We start from the raw sequence: 18,880 nt of genomic DNA, 5'->3' as shown, positions 1-18,880 counted from the left end.
AAGAAACCAGTTTCCACATTTGCCTGTTGATCAGAGTTGCAGATTAGTTCGTAGCTAAATGATCTGGACGTTGGACTTAATCTCAACAAGAATTGATATCGTGAATCGAGGTATTTATATCTAACTAGTATTTATTTATGCATTATAGATATGTGAAAATCATGAAGTTCTAAGATATGGGATTCATGTAAATTTGTAATTAATGGCTTAACACGAATTATTATAATTTACAAAGGCGACCCATTTCCCTTCATATAGGAGGTTTCTAGTTTTAGAGAGAGAAAAAAAACTGAGTTTTAGAGAGAAATAGATTGAGGTTGCGTTGTGAGTGACGACTAGGATTGAGCTGATTCAGCTATAATATTATAGTGAAGCGAAGACTTTGTTTCATCCACAATATTTTTTCCTCTGCAGTGAAGACATCCTTTACAAATACTTTTCACTCTTACTGTTTTTTTAAAAATTCAAACCAATGGCATTGGATTCGTTTGTTTGCAGATTAATAAGTATACTTACTATCTATATATGGAAGATTTTGGCAAATTTACAACGCATACCTTAAAAACAAGAATAATTCTTACAAAACTAAACATGCCTTTTAAGTAACTTTGCCATGTTTTTATTAGGCTACTAGGCCAATGGATCCCTATCTTTTCATCGGACGGTTGAGATAGATTATATTCACCATCCAGGTCCGGTCAGCACAACAAAAAATTTGAACATTGACTCACCTCGGACAAGCCAGTTTATGGAGTAAAAAAGCTTCTCCACGAGGAGGGTGAAGGCGGGGAAGACTGAAGAAGAAAAAAACAAAATAAAAAATATAAGGGCATTGTTAGTATTTCACATCCATGAATTATATATTTTTTATAATAAATTAATAAATAAGGGTAAATTAATAATTGTATCGTTTTGTCGATCGAAAAGTTGTCTCCTATAGCCTTAAATGAGGCATTTTGCTTGCTTTTAATAATTGAGGGGGACAACTTGCTTCTAAAAATAATTCAGGGAGGCATTATACAACAATGGTATAGTATAGGGGTGTTTTTTGCTCTTTTGCCTTTTTTTAATAAAATGATGAATGCTAGAGTTTTTCTCAGCGCACTTGCCCTTGCCACCATTTTTGATTCCTGTAAGTTTTGTTTTCTTATTTTTTAAGTTATTTTATATTTGCATTATTCAATTTTTATATCTTTGAACATAAGTGCCGGCAAATTCAATAAGAGAGTTTTTGCCAAACGCAACTCCTCAAAATCTAGTTGAGCTAGATTGAGGACACCGAGACATCTTAAAATTGAAATAGAAAGAAATTTTGTTCAAACTTTAAATGAAAATTTCTCCAATTTCAATTCCAATGTATCAATTCGATATTCCAGAAACTATATTTGTTCGTAACATTGGACAAATATATTTATTTGAATTTTAGTATGTGCATATGCAAAAAAGAGCACATACCATTGAACACTAAGATATATAGTAAAAATGACAACAAGATGTTTTTTTTTGGGAAAATGTTCTAATATCAAACTACTACATTCTGCTTAAGTTTGATTGCAAAATTAAAAGATACGGGTAATAAATAGGTATTATTTTTCTTTCAAATAAATATCTAAAGAAAAACAAATTTTAGTAATATATATTAATATTATCTTTCTTTTAAAGATTTCTATTTTTATTTTGGTAATTACCTTTTATGGCTTCAAAGGTGGTAATCATAAGATTAAATATGGAAACTAAGAATAGGGTGAGGATGATTTTGTGTTAAAACAAAAGTATATGAGTGAGTTTGAAAAATGACTGTTAGATTTAATCCAACACTCTTTATAAAAAGTGTGGATTAATTTTCTAAGGAGAACAAGAGATCAGGACTCATTTATATATATATATATATATATATAGTCGTGTGTGAATCATCTTCCGCAAATGAGGACCACGTACTTGGTTTACGCATGACCAAAATTTCAAATTCCAGTCATAATTGAACTCTTCCTAGATCACGGTCAAGCTTTTCAATTACATAATAATCTTGTCCAAAAAAAATCAATGCCAAATTAAAATATCCAAAAACAAACCCTATATATATAACACTATAACCCCATACTACCACTACACAAAACATAACTCACTTTTCCATTTTTAAAACAAAATGATGAATGCTAAAGTTTTTCTCGGCCCACTTGCCCTTGCCACCATTTTTGATTCCTGTAAGTTTTGTTTTCTCATTTTTTAAGTTATTTTATATTTCCTCTTCAGATATTATACATACATACATACATATATATATATGTATATATTTATATATATGCGTGTGTGTGAATAATATTGTAATAGGTGCACATTCATGCTGTGTGTCATCATCTCTCAAACATTAAGTCCAAAATCAATTTGTATGAAAAAGTTGATGTTTCTTGTTATAGATTCCAACTTGTGGACCAAAATTAATCTCATCCACATTTTATATGAAAAACTCACACATTCAAACCTATAAAGGAGTGGAACCCTTTAACCTTTTTATTCTGTATAATAAGAAAAACAATACTCAATGATCTTTTATGAACTCAATTGCTTGATGTGTGTGAATATTGATTTATAGGTACACATATATTTCTGTCTTAAAAAAATATTTATGTGAAGCCTACTAAGTATTTACCTAAATGGTTTTGATTTGAACTGAATGCATCGAAGCTCTACGTAGTATTTTTATTTAGCGGCTTTTTTTTTTTAAAGGTAAGAGATTTAACTATATATATTGTATTACAGGGGCTCACTTGGCCACATTCACATTCACAAACAACTGCTCTTACACCATTTGGCCTGGAACCCTCACTGGCGGTGGCAGTGCTCAATTATCATCAACGGGGTTCGAGTTAGCATCTAAAGCCTCATCATCTCTCAACGTGCCCGCCCCGTGGACCGGCCGGTTTTGGGCACGGACTTTTTGCACCACGGACGCAAGTAGGAAGTTCAGCTGTCAAACTGCCGACTGTGCCTCCGGTCAGATAAGTTGCAATGGTGCCGGTGCAATCCCTCCAGCAACCCTAGTAGAATTAGTCCTAGCAGCTAACAATGGACAAGATTTTTACGACGTTAGCCTAGTAGATGGGTTCAACTTGCCGGTTTCCATCACCCCACAAGGTGGATCCGGCAGCTGCAGCCCCTCTTCCTGCCCGGCCGACATCAGCGCCAAGTGTCCAGCGGATCTTGCGCTGAAAAATTCAGATGGTGCCACAATTAGTTGCAAGACTGCATGCCTAGCATTTGATCAGCCACAGTATTGTTGCACTGGAGCTTATAACACAGAAGCGACTTGTCCACCAACGAACTACTCTCAGTGCTTTGAAGGGAAGTGTCCTTTGGCTTATAGCAATGCCTAGGGTGTCACAACTAGCACTTTCACTTGCAATGGTGGACCTAACTATGCTATTACATTCTGTCCATGAGAAATAGGACAGACAAGGGGGAAATTTTTGTTTAGTAGTAACTAAAATAATTTAGAAATAGTAAGTTACGTGTTAATATCTTAATTTGTACTTGTGGTCACATCACACTTGACCTTGTACAATAAATGTAAAAATAAAATGAACAAGTGGAAGCTGAGGTATTCTCACTTACAATGAATCAGTGTGCAAATTAATTCTTCTCCTCAATTAATCAGCAAGTATCCATGTTCTTATGCTCATTGTATAACCAATAGGTTCAAACTATATAAGCTTATTATTATTATTATTATTATCTTTGGAAGGTAAAAAGCATTTTATTGTGTATGTTTGTTGTCAATGATAAGCATTGAACACTAAGGAAAAAAAAAAAGTGAAGTGAATGAAAGAAAATTAAAATTTTCATCATGCAAATTTTGATTAGCATAAAAAGTATTCAAAAAAATGAAAGTGAAAATTTTTCATTGTGCATTTGATCAACATGATTTTTTTTAAAGGCACAATGATTCCGTTCCTTCCAAATGTAGTAGATATACTCGGAGAAACATAGCATATTGGTCGATGCAATGTTAGATTTTGAGTTGGGTTTCCATATAAGGAAGCACCGTCTAGTAATGAAGTTGATCGAGGCTGCGATCTCCATCCATAAAACCCTTAAATTTCGTATTTTATTTTCTATTATTTAGTATTTAGTTTTTTTTTTCAACGTGATAGTAGAGATATTAGAGTTTTTAAAATTTAAAATTTAAAAAACTATCTCAAATGCATTATAGTTATCCTTTATATTTCAAGTCGTATCAGTTCTACGAGGATATTATTTTCGTTAAAAATAATAATAATAAAAAAAAAAACAGAAAAGAAAAGAAATTACCGAGAGAGAAAGAGAGGAAGCGGGTTACTAACATTTCATTGTCAATCTGCATTAGCCGGAAAAAGAGACGGTGACCAAATGATCGGCTAGAGAGAAAGGTTTAATGATATTTAACAGGCAAGTTAATCTTGCTTTGTACACTTATATATATATGTAACTTTGTTTGTTAAATGTGCTGATTAATCATTATATCTTATGTTAAAGACTAATAGCATTTGAATAAGATGTTAATTGAAAATAGATTGGCAATTTCATGCCTAATGAATTAATAGATTGGTGTTCTGTTTATGTTTGAGTATGGAATCAATGTGGTAGTATTGTTGTTTAACTCATTATGGTGATAGGCATGCATACGTGTATAGTATGTAATATATATATATATATATATATATATATATATATATATATATATTTGGATATATGATTAAATGAGAATCTGATAAGGAAGAAAGGAGGAACATGTTCTTGTCGAAATTATACATGCATTGAATGAATAGAATTTTTGAAGGAATATAATTTTACTATGTAAACAGAATCAATGGTGATGAACTTAATTAATGTTAATATAGAATGTTGGGTCAATTAGAAGTTGGAATGAAAGATTGGTATTGGTTAGATCTGGGTTTACTTGGGAAGGAGGAATTCAATTCTTGGGCTTTACTACAGTGTCATTGTAGGGCTTGGCATGTGAGGGAGAGTCAGGCTGATAAGCGCCGAATATTGTATATTCAAGCGCCCTAAATTGCATTAGTAAAGTCCGTTGTATGTTAATTTATGTAGATTATCTTCATTTCTATGTTTTTATGCATTTTCAGGTTCATTGGCCAAAATGGAACAAGAATAAGGCCTTGTGGAATCTTGAGCAACAAAAGGTGCCAATGCTGAATTCTGGCAGCAGTAGAACCTGGACTTTGCTCGCCATTTTGACCTTCCAAACTCGAGAACTGGACTTCCCTCATAGAATGAAAGATTTAGAGCTCTGAATTAGCTTTCTAAATCTTCAAACGGTTTGTCATTCGGAGCTTGGAGCAGAGAGTTATGGCCTTGTTACCAGAGGTACGCAGAACTGCCTGGCAGCAATGAAATTCTGGCTTGATCTTCATTTTCGACCAACCATCCTTGAGAATTGGATCTCCACCAAAACATGAAATATTTAGAGCTCTGAATTAGCTTTCTAAATCTTCAAACGGTTCATCATTCGGAGTTCGGAGCGCAAAGTTTTGGCTGTTTAACCAAAGTAGGTCTGGGCAGAGCAAGTGAAGCATGGAGCTTTTTACACTAAATTCGAGTGCTCGAGGCCTTGCTTAGAGTGCTCGAATTTTTGGCAGAATGCCCTTCGGAAATGGCTCATTTCAGCCCACTTGCACCTTGGTTTCTTCATTTTGTTTTCCTCTTTAATGAAGTGGTTGGAGATGTTGGTTGGTGGCATTTTGGGTGGTAGATAAGAGGGATAAGAGCCACACAATACATTAAGCTTCATATTCTACAAGATGAGAGGAGAGAGAAGAGAGCAAAGGAAGGAGAGTTCTTGGAGCAAGAAAGGGGAGCTCGAAAATGGAAGGAGGATCCATGGTTCTTCTTCATTCTAAGGCTCCCATGTATAACTAACTCCTTCTCTAGGGAGGTAATGGAACCCCTCATTGTAAGCATGCTTTACTTTTGATTCTAGTTTGGGAAAAATAATGTATTTTTGTGGTGATTCCATAATCTAGAACTCTTACTTGATGTAATGAATTGATTTTGATTTAATGATCATGTTGGACCTACTTTCTTGTCTTAGAATGTATGTTTTCATGGTTGTATGGTTTACATTTTCATGGTGACAATGAAGATGAGATTTTTGGAATGGTTTTAATGGCATGTTGTTGAGAGATTTGATAGGCCATAGCTTAGGTTCTTCCTTTGATGGCTTATTCTTAATTCTTAGCTTCATGTGCTCTTATCATGTGATTGATGGTTTGACAATTTCTAGCTTAGTGAACATGTCTTAAATTACACTTTAGTTTAGGTAATTGAGCATGTAAAATCTTTGATAAATTGTTCTTGCCTATTGATTCCATGAATCCTTTGAAGGTAATGTAGTAACCATGAGTAACTACTTATCATAGCCACATATTTATGTTATTTTTCCCCGAATGAATCATATTCTAGCATGTTTATATTGTCGGTGGTGAAGTTACTTCCCTAGTCTCTTTTACCGACATTTTATCTCTTTTAAATTCTTGCAAGTTCTATTTTATGCATCTTAATTTCATAACTTTAGTGACAAACCAAGCAAACACCCTATTCCCCCTTATCATTCTAAAATGATTCTAGACGCTTAGGTTGCCTTAAACTAGCGCAGTCCCAGTGGTTCGACTTACCCGACCAATAGCCCTATTTTACAATGATTCGTGCTATTGCGAAGGTTGATGTTTAATTGACCAACCGATCACAGGCCCATTTCGAATCTAATCTCAGTCAACCACTAGGTCCAATCTGTGGAGCCACACTCAGGTCCAACAGAATTAGAATTATTTTTTTTTAAATTCTTATTTCTTATTAGTTTTAACTTAGAATAATTAAGGAAAAATATTTTAAACATTTCAAAAATTATGAAATTTTCCAGAATATTATATTTTAGTATAATGAATCTAGTTTTGTTAAAATCCAGATTTTAAATGCTATTTGGGTAAGTTTACCAAATTAAACCTTGAACAAGTATTATTTCTCAACACTAAAAGGGAAAGTACGGAAAAACTATTAAGAGTTAAATTCTGAAATTTTGCAACGTATTATATCTAATGTTAGTCTATGTCCAAGAATTTTGTACTCTCACTAGTTGGGTCTTTAAGGTTCTGTTTTTAAAATTAAAATGGCATTTGGGTGTATTAATTATTAATCTGAATTATTAATTAATGATATCTTTCATAATTCATCATAATTAATAATTAATGGATGAGTTTTGATTAGTCAGATGGGTAGTCAGGGACTGACCCTATGATGACTTTTATGGTCAGGGACCTGCCTATTTGGGAGTGTACTACTCTTTTATTATGGCTATGGGTCTAATGAGCCCTTATTGTGTGGACGTGATCAGGGATCATCTGGGGAGTAGACGTACAATCCAGCCACACGTGTGTTTTCGGTAGTCAGGGACTATACGATTCACACCACTTTATTGGATGGGAGCCCGGGGCTCATATGAGATATGTGGATTTATTAAAAGTAAATGATGGTTATTTATTGAGGTTATAATTAACTGGGTTATACATAATTGAATAATGCACTTATTTGAGTTGCTTATATATACGAGAATACAAGGTAAGGTTAGCTTGCTGAACAATGATTGTGTTCAACATTTCTTGCTGAGCTTGTGAGCTCACCCCATTATCACATTTCAGGTGCTCGTAGAGTAGGAACGTGATGGAGACACGTGCGGGGATAGATTTTTAGCTCGTTGCTTATTATTTATTTTTACTAGGATTTACCTTGTTATGATCATTGTAATAAAGTTAGAGTTTTGTGAGACTTTGTTTAGTTGTTTTAGTGGTTATGGACGTTTTTATTTTGTCAGAGGAAATTTCACCTATATCCATTATTTGTATAAATTTGTCAGACTTACATGTCTAATAAAATTTATGATGGGATTCATCGTAATTCTATTTATGGTGGATGTATGTTGAGATTCGGTGGAAGTTATACTTTAGATTTTTTTGCAGAACAAGTAGTTTTGTGTTAAAATTTGGGGTGTGACAGTAACAATAGGAGCATATACTTATACGAATTATCTACTCTCTTACCATGCTCCAGTTTAAAGTATAAATTATTTGTGAGACTTATCATTAACATTCTTTACAGGAAAATAGGATGTCAGGAGCTGGAAGAAGCAGAGGACGACCTGCTAGAGGTAGAGGTCAGGGAGGTACTGGTCATGGTGGTGTTGACATGACGATGTTCAGTTGGAGGATGCACCTTATGCTCGAATCCTATGATTGGATTTATCAGAGATATACGCAAATTGGTGGCTGTTGAATTTGTTAAAGCTACTGATCCGTTTGATGCTGAAAAGTGGATTAAAGATATGGAAAAGTATTTTGAGATGATGGACTGCACTGACGTACAGAAAAGGAAGATTGGTGCATTTCTTTTATCTGGTGAGGCGCGCTAGTGGTGGCAGTCAGAGACCAGGATGGTTATGGACATTACAACTATGACCTTGGATGATTTTAAAACTCGGTTCAACGACAAATACTTTCCACTATCAGTGAAGGAGAAGAAGGTAGCTGAATTTATGTAGCTGGAATAGAATAATGATATGTCAGTCAGTAAGTACGAGAGAAAGTTTACAGAGCTATCCCGATTCGCTCCTCACATTGTTGCGAATGAGTTACACAAGGTTAGAAAGTTTGAGCGAGGGTTGGTCTCTTATGTAAAGAAGTTTACAGTGGGTCATCATTATGACACATATGCTAAAGTGGTGGAATGTGCCATGGCGATAGAGGAGAATAATAACATTGCCTTTCAGAAATAGAAGGAGAGTAAGGCAGAACAGAAAAGTAAGGGGGCTAGCAGCTCTCAACAGAGCTAGAGCAGCTCTCGACAGAATCAGAGAGGTCAGCAGCAGCAGACTCAGAGAAACTAGCAGGGTCAGTCTTGGCAGAGAGGCAGACAAGATTGGCAAGCAAGGAAACGTCAAAGAGTTCGTGAAGGAGATCAATCCACAACTTTAGTACCAACCACTTCTCATGATGCACAGCTATATCAGTTCAGCGGGCATTGCTACAATTATCGTGAGCAAGGACATTTGGCTCGTAACTATCCAAGCCTCACAAGAATAACCAGCAGAAAGGTCAAGCACTATAGCAGCACGAAGGTGTAAGGTTTCATGCAGTTGTTCCAGATGGGAGACAAGACCGTGCACCACCCGCAGTGGAAGGTACACTTACTGTTTATGGTAGTATAGCTAGAGTACTATTTGATTTAGGTTCTTCATATTCTTTTATTGCATTGTCATTTGTGGACACACTAGGATTAGAACCTGGACATCTGAGTAATGCCCTATTTATTACAACTCCACTCGGGAGCGCCACAACACTTGATAGAATATGTCGTGCTTATCCTGTTACAATTGGAGAGTTGGAGTATCCTATTGATTTGATAGTATGACGTATGAGAGACTTTGATGCTATACTGGGAATGGATTGGTTGGCTAGATATCATGCTTAGTTGGACTATCATAAGAGGATTATTGTATTCTCAGTTCCGGGACAGTTACTTTCTCGATATAAGTGTGAAGAGTTCGAGGGCACCATGACTATGGGATTTCTCGCCCACATTGAGGTGGTTGAGCAATGCGTGACTATAGAGCAGTTGCCTACAGTGTCAGAGTATGCAGATGTGTTTCAGGATATTCCGAGTTTACCTCCTAGGAGGGCAGTGGATTTCTGCATCAATCTCACTCTTGGTATTTCACCTATCTCTAGGGCACCCTACAGAATGGCACCAGTTGAATTGAGTGAGTTGAAGAAGCAGACTCAAGAGTTGCAAGATCAGGGGTTTATTCGATCTAGTACATCACCTTGGGGAGCACTTATTCTATTTGTCAAGAAGAAGGATGGGTCACTTCGCTTATGTGTTGACTACCGTGCGTTGAATAAGGTCACTATTAAGAATAAGTACCTATTGCCATGCATTGATGATTTATTTGATCAACTCAGAGGGGCACAGTTGTTTTCTAAAATTGACTTAAGGACTAGTTACCATCACCTGAGCATTAGGGAGGAAGATATTCCTAAGACTGCCTTTAGGACTCGTTATGGCCTCTATGAGTTCTTAGTCATGCCTTTTGGGTTGACTAATGCTCTGGTAGCTTTTATGGATTTGATGAACAGAGTGTTTCGACCTTACTTGAATCAGTTTGTTGCGATGTTTGTTGATGACATCCTGATATATTCCAAGACTAAGGAGGAGCATGAGAGACACTTGAGCATTACACTTCAGATTTTGCATGAGCATCAACTTTATGCTAAGTTTGAGAAGTGTGACTTTTGGCAGGAACAAATTCACTTTTTGGGGCATGTGATCTCTAAGGATGGAGTTTCAGTGGATTCTGCTAAGGTGGAGGCTGTGATGAGTTGGAAACGGCCTACTACTGCTACTGAGATTCGTAGCTTCTTGGGACTGGCAAGATACTATAGGCACTTCATTGAGGGTTTTTCCAAGATTGCTGCACCTTTGACTCGGAAGGATGTGAAGTTTGTTTGAGACCGCCGCTGTGAGCAGGCATTTGAGGAGCTGAAGATGAGATTGACTTCGGCACCAGTTCTTACCATTCCTGTTAGTGGTGAGAGATTTGTGATCTACACAGATGCATTACATCAGGGTCTTGGCTGTGTTTTGATGTAAGATGATAAGGTGGTAGCGTATGCCTCTAGGCAGCTGAAGCCATATGAGCATAATTACCCTAAACATGACCTGGAATTGGCAGCAGTGGTTTTTGCATTGAAGGTGTGGAGGCATTACTTGTATGGCGAGGAATTTGAGTTATTCTCTGATTACAAGAGCCTCAAGTACCTCTACACTCAGAATGAGTTGAATATGAGGTAACGGTGGTGGATGGAGAAGATGAAGGACTTTGATATGACCCTTCAGTGTCATCCTAGAAAGGCGAATGTGGTAGTGGATGCCTTGAGTCGAAAACTGAGAAGATTAGTTGCCTTTATGATGATTCAGGAGTGGATGATGTTAGAGGCATTGGTAGAGTTCTCTATCATGCCGAGTTCTTAAAGTACAGGGGCTTTTCTTTGTAGTTTGACTGTATAACCTACCTTAATCAGCTGGATCATTCATTCTCGGACTCAGGATGACAGGTTACAGACCAAAGCAGTTGAGGCTGCCAATGATGAGGGTGATGTGTACTGGACGTGTGGAGCTGATGGTGGTATGAGATTTCGAGGTAGACTATGTGTTCCAGACTTAGTAGACCTCAAGAGAGAGATTTTAGAGGAGGCACACCACTCTAGGTACACAGTGCACCCAGGTGGTACTAAGATGTTTCATGATCTTAAGAAGTAGTTCTGGTGGGAAGGCATGAAATGTGATGTGGTAGAGTTTGTATCTAGATGTTTCACTTGTCAACGAGTGAAGGCTGAGCACCAAAGACCAGCAGGACTATTACAGCCTTTGCCTGTGCCTGAGTGGAAATGGGAGCATGTGACGATGGATTTTGTTGTAGGGTTACTGAGGTCGATACATAACCATGATATAATGTGGGTGATAGTGGACCGTTTGACTAAATCAGCTCATTTTCTACCTATTCGAGCTACTGATACTGTAAAGGAATTTTGTAAGATCTATATTAGAGACATAGTTAAGCTCCATGGAGTGCCGGTGTCTATTGTTTTAGATCGTGATCCTCATTTTTCATCTCAATTTTGGAGTAGTTTCCATATAGCTTTTGGTACTCCTTTGAGTTTGAGTAATGTTTTTCATCCTCAAACCGATGGCTAGTCTGAGAGGGTCATTCAGGCTTTGGAGGATATGCTTCACGGATGTGTTCTACATTTTCAAGGCAATTGGGAGGATCACATTCCACTAATTGAATTTGTTTATAATAACAGCTACCAGGCTAGCATCGACATGGCACCGTATGAGGCACTTTATGGTAGACCTTGTCGTTCACCTATATATTGGGCCGAAGTTGTTGATGGTAGTTTTTTGGGGCCAGAGTTGGTGCAAGAGACTACAGAGAAGGTTGCCATCATTCGAGATCGACTTCGTACAGCTCAGAGTTGACAAAAGAGTTATGCAGATCAACGTTGCCGAGCTTTGGAGTTTAGTGTAGGAGACTTGGTGTTCTTAAAAGTATCACCAATGAAGGGGGTTACGAGATTTGGTAAGAAGAAATGGAAGCTAGCAACTCAATTCATTGGACCTTTTGAGATCACAGAGAGGATTGGGGAGGTTGCGTATAGATTGGCTTTACCACCCAGACTATCTGCTGTTTACGATGTTTTCTATGTCTCCATATTGAGGAGGTGCTTAAGGGATAAAACTTAGGCTATTAACTGCACAGAGGTTCAGTTGCGTCCTAATGTAACCTAAAAAGGTTCAGACCTACAAGCCAAAAGGCAACCCAAGCCCAACCAAAACTAACTAATTGTAAGAAACTATTACATTCGCAGCTGAACCCAAGAGAAGCAAGCCAGGGAAAGGAAATAGAGCAAGGAGAGAAAGCTACCATCACAAACCATGACAGAGCTTAGGAGATTCCAAGAAAAAGCAATTGATCGAGAACTCCATACAAACATCCAGAGGCTGTTTCACATACAAACATCAATAGGCTTGCATGTTACCTCCGGTGGATTATGCTTGCTTTCTAGTAAAGGCACGATGATTCCGCTCCTTCCAAATGTAGTAGAAATACTCGGAGAAACATAACATATAGGTCGATGCAATGTTAGATTTTGAGTTCGGTTTCCATATAAGGAAGCACCATCTAGTAATGAAGTTGATCGAGGCTGCGATCTCCACCTGTAAAACCCTTAAATTTCATATTTTATTTTTTATTATTTAGTATTTAGTTTTTTTTTTCAACGTGATAGTAGAGATATTAGAGTTTTTAAAATTTAAAATTTAAATAGGAGTCCTAAACTATCTCAAATGCAGTTATAGTTTTCCTTTATATTTCACGTCGTATCAATTCTACGAGGATATTATTTTCGTAAAAAAAAAAAAAAAAAAAAAAAAAAAAAAAAAAAAAAAAAAAAAAAAAAAAAAAAATTACCGAGAGAGAGAGAGGAAGCGGGTTACTAACATTTTGTTGTCAATCTGCAGTAGCCAAAAAAAGAGATGGTGACCAAAGGATCGGCTAGAGAGAAAGGTTTAATGATATTTAACAGGCAAGTTAATCTTGCTTTGTACACTTATATATATTTGTAACTTTGTTTGTTAAATGTTCTGATTAATCATTATATCTGATGTTAAAGACTACTAGCATTTTAATAAGATGTTAATTGAAAATAGATTGGCAGTTTCATGCTTAATGAATTAATAGAACTTAGAAAATTAAATTTTTTTGAATATTTAATCGTTGATTGGTGTTCTGTTTATGTTTGAGTATGGAATCAATGCGGTAGTATTGTTATTTAATTCATTATGGGTGATAGGCATGCATACGTGTATAGTATGTAATATATATATATATATATATATATATATATATATATATAAATTAAATGAGAATCTGATAAGGAAGAATGGAGGAATATGTTATTGTCGAAATTATACATGCATTGAATGAATAGAATTTTTGAAGGAATATAATTCTATATATATATATATGGATATATGATTAAATGAGAATCTGATAAGGAAGAATGGAGGAACATGTTCTTGTCGAAATTATACATGCATTGAATGAATAGAATTTTTGAAGGAATATAATTCTACTTTGTAAACAGAATCAATGGTCATGAACTTAATTAATGTTAATATAGAATGTTGGGTCAATTAGAAGTTGGAATGAAATATTGGTACTGGTTAGATCTGGGTTTACTTGGGAAGGAGGAATTCAATTTTTGGGTTTTACTACAGGATCATTGTAGGGCTTGGCATGCGAGGGAGAGTCAGGCCCATTTCGAATCTAATCTAAGTCAACCACTAGGTCCAATCTGTGGAGCCACACTCGGGTCCAACAGAATTTGAGTAACTTTTTTTTAAAATTCTTATTTCTTATTTGTTTTAGCTTAGAATAATTAAGAAAAAATATTTTAAACATTTCAAAAATTATGAAATTTTCCAGAATATTATATTTTAGTATAATGAATCTAGTTTTGTTAAAATCCAGATTTTATATGTTATTTGGGTAAGTTTACCAAATTAAGCCTTGAAAAAATATTATTTCTCAACACTAAAAGGGAGAGTGTGGAAAAACTATTAAGAGTTAAATTCTAAAATTTTGCAGGGTATTATATCTAATGTTAGGCTATGTCCGGGAATTTTGTACTCTAACTAGTTGGGTCTTTAAGGTTCTATTTTTAAATTAAAATGGTATTTGGGTGTATTAATTATTAATTTGAATTATTAATTAATGATATCTTTCATAATTCGTCATAATTAATAATTAATGGATGAGTTTTGATTAGTCGGAGGCATAGTCAGGGACTAACCCTATGATGACTTTTGGGTATGGTCAAGGACTTGCCTATTTGGGAGTGTATTACCCTTATATTATGGCCATGGATCTAATGAGCCCTTATTGTGTGGACGTGATCAGGGATCATCTGGGGAGTAGACGTACAATCCAGCCACACGTGTGTTTTCAGTAGTCAGGGACTATACGATTTACACCACTTTATTGGATGGGAGGCCGAGGCTCATATGAGATATGTGGATTTATTAAAAGTAAATGATGGTTTTTTATTGAGGTTATAATTAACTGGGTTATACATAATTGAATAATGCACTTATTTGAGTTGTTTACATATACGAGAATACAAGGTAAGGTTAACTTGATGAATGATGATCGTGTTTAGCATTTCTTGCTGAGCTTGTGAGCTCACCCCATTATCACATTTTAAGTGTTTGTAGAGTAGGAACGTGATGGAGACATGTGCAGGGGCAGATTTTTAGCTCGTTGCTCATTATTTATTTTTACTCGGTTTTACCTTGTTATGATCATTGTAATAAAGTTAGAGTTTTGTGAGACTTTGGTTAGTTGTTTTAGTGGTTATGGATGTTTTTACTTTTGTTAGAGGAAATTTCACCTCTATCCATTATTTGTATAAATTTGTCAGACTTACATGTCTAATAAAATTTATGATGGGATTCATCGTAATTCTATTTATGGTGGATGTATGTTGAGATTCGGTGGAAGTTATACTTTAGATTTTTTTGCAGAATACGTAGTTCTTGTGTTAAAATTTGGGTTGTGACAGTTTGGTATCAGAGCCTAGGTTAAGAATTACCTGGCTAAGAGAAGTCAGTAACAATAAGAGCATATACTAGTAGTCATGCCACAGAGAGATGTCATTTCCATCCCCCACTAAATGCTTGATAAAAGGCCTTGCAAGACCTCTAATTTTAAGGAGTATTCTCCAATTCTATTAACTGAGTTGTTTGGTTTTAAGGGACCATAAGCTCTTATTCTTAATGAGATTAGAGTGATCCCACTGAAACCATAACGACTAAACCTTATCCTTGAATATATTCCAAATGTGCTTTAAAATTGAGGTTCTGTTAAGTGCAGCAAGGTTACAGAGACCTATACCCCCATACTCCTTTAGCTTATAGGCATTATACCAGTTAACCTTGACCCCTATAGATTTCAATTCTACCCCAGTCCAAAGGAATCTCCTCAAAATATAGTTGACCTAGTTAATGACCTGTATAGGTAGTATAAAAAGATTATTCTAGTAGAAACATTCACTCACCAAAATGGACTTGATAACTTGGAGTCTACTAGCGTAGGATAGAAACTCTAAGGTCCAACTAGAAATTGTGAATGTAATTTTCTCAATCAGGGATTTATTGTGATACCCCTTGATTCCAGAACACGGGTTGATCAGGCCCAGGCCCAAAATTAGGGGATATCAAACAATTAAAGTAATAAATGAACACGGAATACAAAAGATAAGTAAGAATAAATAATAAAGCTGAAAAGAAACTAAATAATCATCTTCCATAAAATAATCCAATAAAATAAATCCTCCATTAATAATTCAAATCCTCTGATACCAGTACCATCTAGATTACAACTCGGGAATCTATATGTGGACCCCTAATAAAAATCCCAACTATAAATAATAATCCAAACTAAAAACATAAAGAAGAATCCTATATAAAATCAGAAAAGTGAAGTAGACTGTCTTTGCTCAGCACGAATAATCTCTAAGTCTAGAACTAACGAACATCTGAAAAATAATAGTGGGCCAAGCCCACGAACAAGTTCTACTCTATTACATCCCAGTTAGAGACCCGATACACATATACATCCTAGTCAACTCAACAAAAACTATATAGTCTGTATATATATAGATACACACTAAAGGACTCTCACTGGACTACAGGTCGGCCTCAACCTGAATTGTAGGCAACATGCAAAACGCACATATAGTAGGCATGAGTACCATGATCTACCAGGGCACACAACTATCCATTATATCCAGCTATGCATCCTAGGCAATATACGCGCCCTAACCACTGACCCTGAGACTCGAGCTTATATCATGGCACATATCCATATATATATAAATCCATCTTATCCAAAACATAAAAGTAAACTATTTGCCATATTCTTTAAATGGCATGTCATCCAACCGATTCCGTGGCCTAACATGAATAGATAGGACTTAACTTAATAGTTAATCCATCCATTATATGCTCCCATATCTTAACAATGGTGCATTTAATTCATAATACAACAATTAATGCAATATATATATTTATACATCAAATAATCCATAAATAGCATGGTATAAATCATACCGATATTTATTGTATATATTTAAGCATTAATGACAATTTAAATAGCATGCAGTTAACTTACATTACAGTAATTAACCTACATCTTAATTAAATTATATAAATCCTCCTAGCGAAGATTAAAATCGTATAAGCACTTATTTCAATTGTTAAAACAATTTAAATATATCAAAGTATCCATTAAACAACATAGAAGTCATTTTAAAACCCAATTGTTAAATTCCTTAGGATATAAAGGTATATTATGCATTCTGGGAATTTACTCTGCCCTTTTAATCATTAAAAATTGACTAAAATCATTTTAAATGCATTCTAGGCATCCAAGATGTCAAACCCAAGTTGGCTTCTTCTCTGAAAAAGGCAGCTCAATTACTAACCGAGTCAGCTCGTTCTCAAACGAGTCGGCCCGTTCATCAATCCAGTCAACTCAGTTCCAACTGAGTCGGCTCGATTAACAACTAAGTCGGCTCAATTGGAACTGAGTTGACTCGTTCCTATTGCGGGTCGTCCTCTTCGTCTCCGGTGACCTCTGTTTACTCCATTCTCCTCCGTTAAGGGTCCTAAGTGTCTGTACTAAGCCCCAAACAATCCCAAATATATATTTTAATCCTTTATGCATGCATGATTTAAGTTTCAAGCATCAAAGATCGAAATCAAACAATCGTATACACATAAATATAACCACTATAATTAATCCTTTTTAAGCATGCATACATAGTCGATTTTACTTCTTTAATAACCCTAGAATTGTCCTAGGCATGTATAGAACACGTTATCAAAGGAGAAGAGATAAAAGAAGAACTTGCCTTAAGGATTTTTGGTTGAAAACCTTAAACCTCCTTCTCTGCATTCTTCCTCAGATTCCGACAACCTCTGATTGCCTTCGAGCCTTCCTGCTACTCTAGTTCTAACCCATGAACAATCCTTTTCCTTCTTTCTCCTCGGTTCATCTTAGCCAAAACCCCTTCTTTCTTTCTCTCTGTATCTCGACCTTCTCTTGTCTGCGAAATAAGGGTCTTTTTGCCAACTCTTAGCAGACCTAATACTTATATATATATATATATATATATATATATATATATATATATATATATATAGCCTCAATATCCTACCCCAACTCTAATTATGTTGCCTTAAAGAGTAAGAAAAGAAAAAGACAATAATATAATATGAAAAGGAAACTATATATATATATTTATAGATATATTTATAGATACATGTAAATATATATATAAATATGGAACATTAATATATAATAATAATAATAATAATAATAATAATAATAATAATAATAATATACCAGACTATCCATATATATCACATTACTAATACTAATAAAAATAATAATAATTAATAGTAATAGAAATACTATACTTATATATATATCTCCACATATATAGAAACCTATATCCATGGGTAAATATCAACACCCATCAAATACTCCTATCCAAGTAGTCCATGTGACCCATTGGGTTGGTCCATTACTACAATCCAAAACCCACTCCTTAAAAAATAAAATAAAATAATTAAATCATTTAATCCTAACAATTAATTACAAATAAATACATATCATTTAAGCAAGCAAATCATACCAACAAATTAATTAAAATACACCATTTAAGCACACAATTAAATTAAACAAATAATTCAAATAAATATATAAACAATTAGTCATGTAATCAAATAATCAATTAAAAATATAATAAAATAAATAAATAAATCCCGAGACTATCCTTTTAAAATTGGGGGTATTACACTTACTGTTATGGTAAGTAATATAGACCCTGTTAATGGTAATCTCAGGTACTTGAAAGGTAGTTCCCCTAATTCAAACCCACAAACAGTGATCATGACTTCTTGAGTTTTTGTATTGATACCAGAAGTAAATAATTTGCTTTTAGCCAGGTTAGGCTACGGACTTAAGAAGGATGATAAAGCATTAAGGCCTTTGATGAGGACATAGAGAGAATTAGGATCACCATTGCAGATAAACATAAGATCATTTGTAAAGAAAAAGGTGTGAAATCTTATCCTTTTTACACCTCCAATGGTAAACAAATCTTGGATCTTACTCAATAAGGCTAGTGACAATAAAGAGAGGACATCC

General features: G+C 35.1%; 1 protein-coding gene across 1 annotated transcript; it reads left to right on the top strand.

Annotated features, from left to right (window-relative positions):
* The first annotated feature begins 2,108 nt into the window (after positions 1-2,108).
* LOC132314861 (thaumatin-like protein 1a) lies at positions 2,109-3,634 on the top strand. The gene is made up of 2 exons (XM_059813653.1): positions 2,109-2,204; positions 2,761-3,634. The coding sequence occupies exons 1-2, from the start codon at positions 2,147-2,149 to the stop codon at positions 3,372-3,374; spliced, it is 672 nt and encodes a 223-aa protein (XP_059669636.1). The 5' UTR covers positions 2,109-2,146; the 3' UTR covers positions 3,375-3,634.
* Positions 3,635-18,880: the final 15,246 nt, after the last annotated feature.

Source organism: Cornus florida, unplaced genomic scaffold (genome assembly GCF_030987335.1).
Source record: "Cornus florida cultivar Cherokee Brave unplaced genomic scaffold, ASM3098733v1 CherokeeBrave_3.0.0_Hap2_Chr06, whole genome shotgun sequence".
In the NCBI taxonomy this organism is placed as follows: domain Eukaryota; kingdom Viridiplantae; phylum Streptophyta; class Magnoliopsida; order Cornales; family Cornaceae; genus Cornus; species Cornus florida.
The sequence above is the reverse complement of the archived record's forward strand: the minus strand, read 5'-3'. Positions and strand labels throughout refer to the sequence as shown.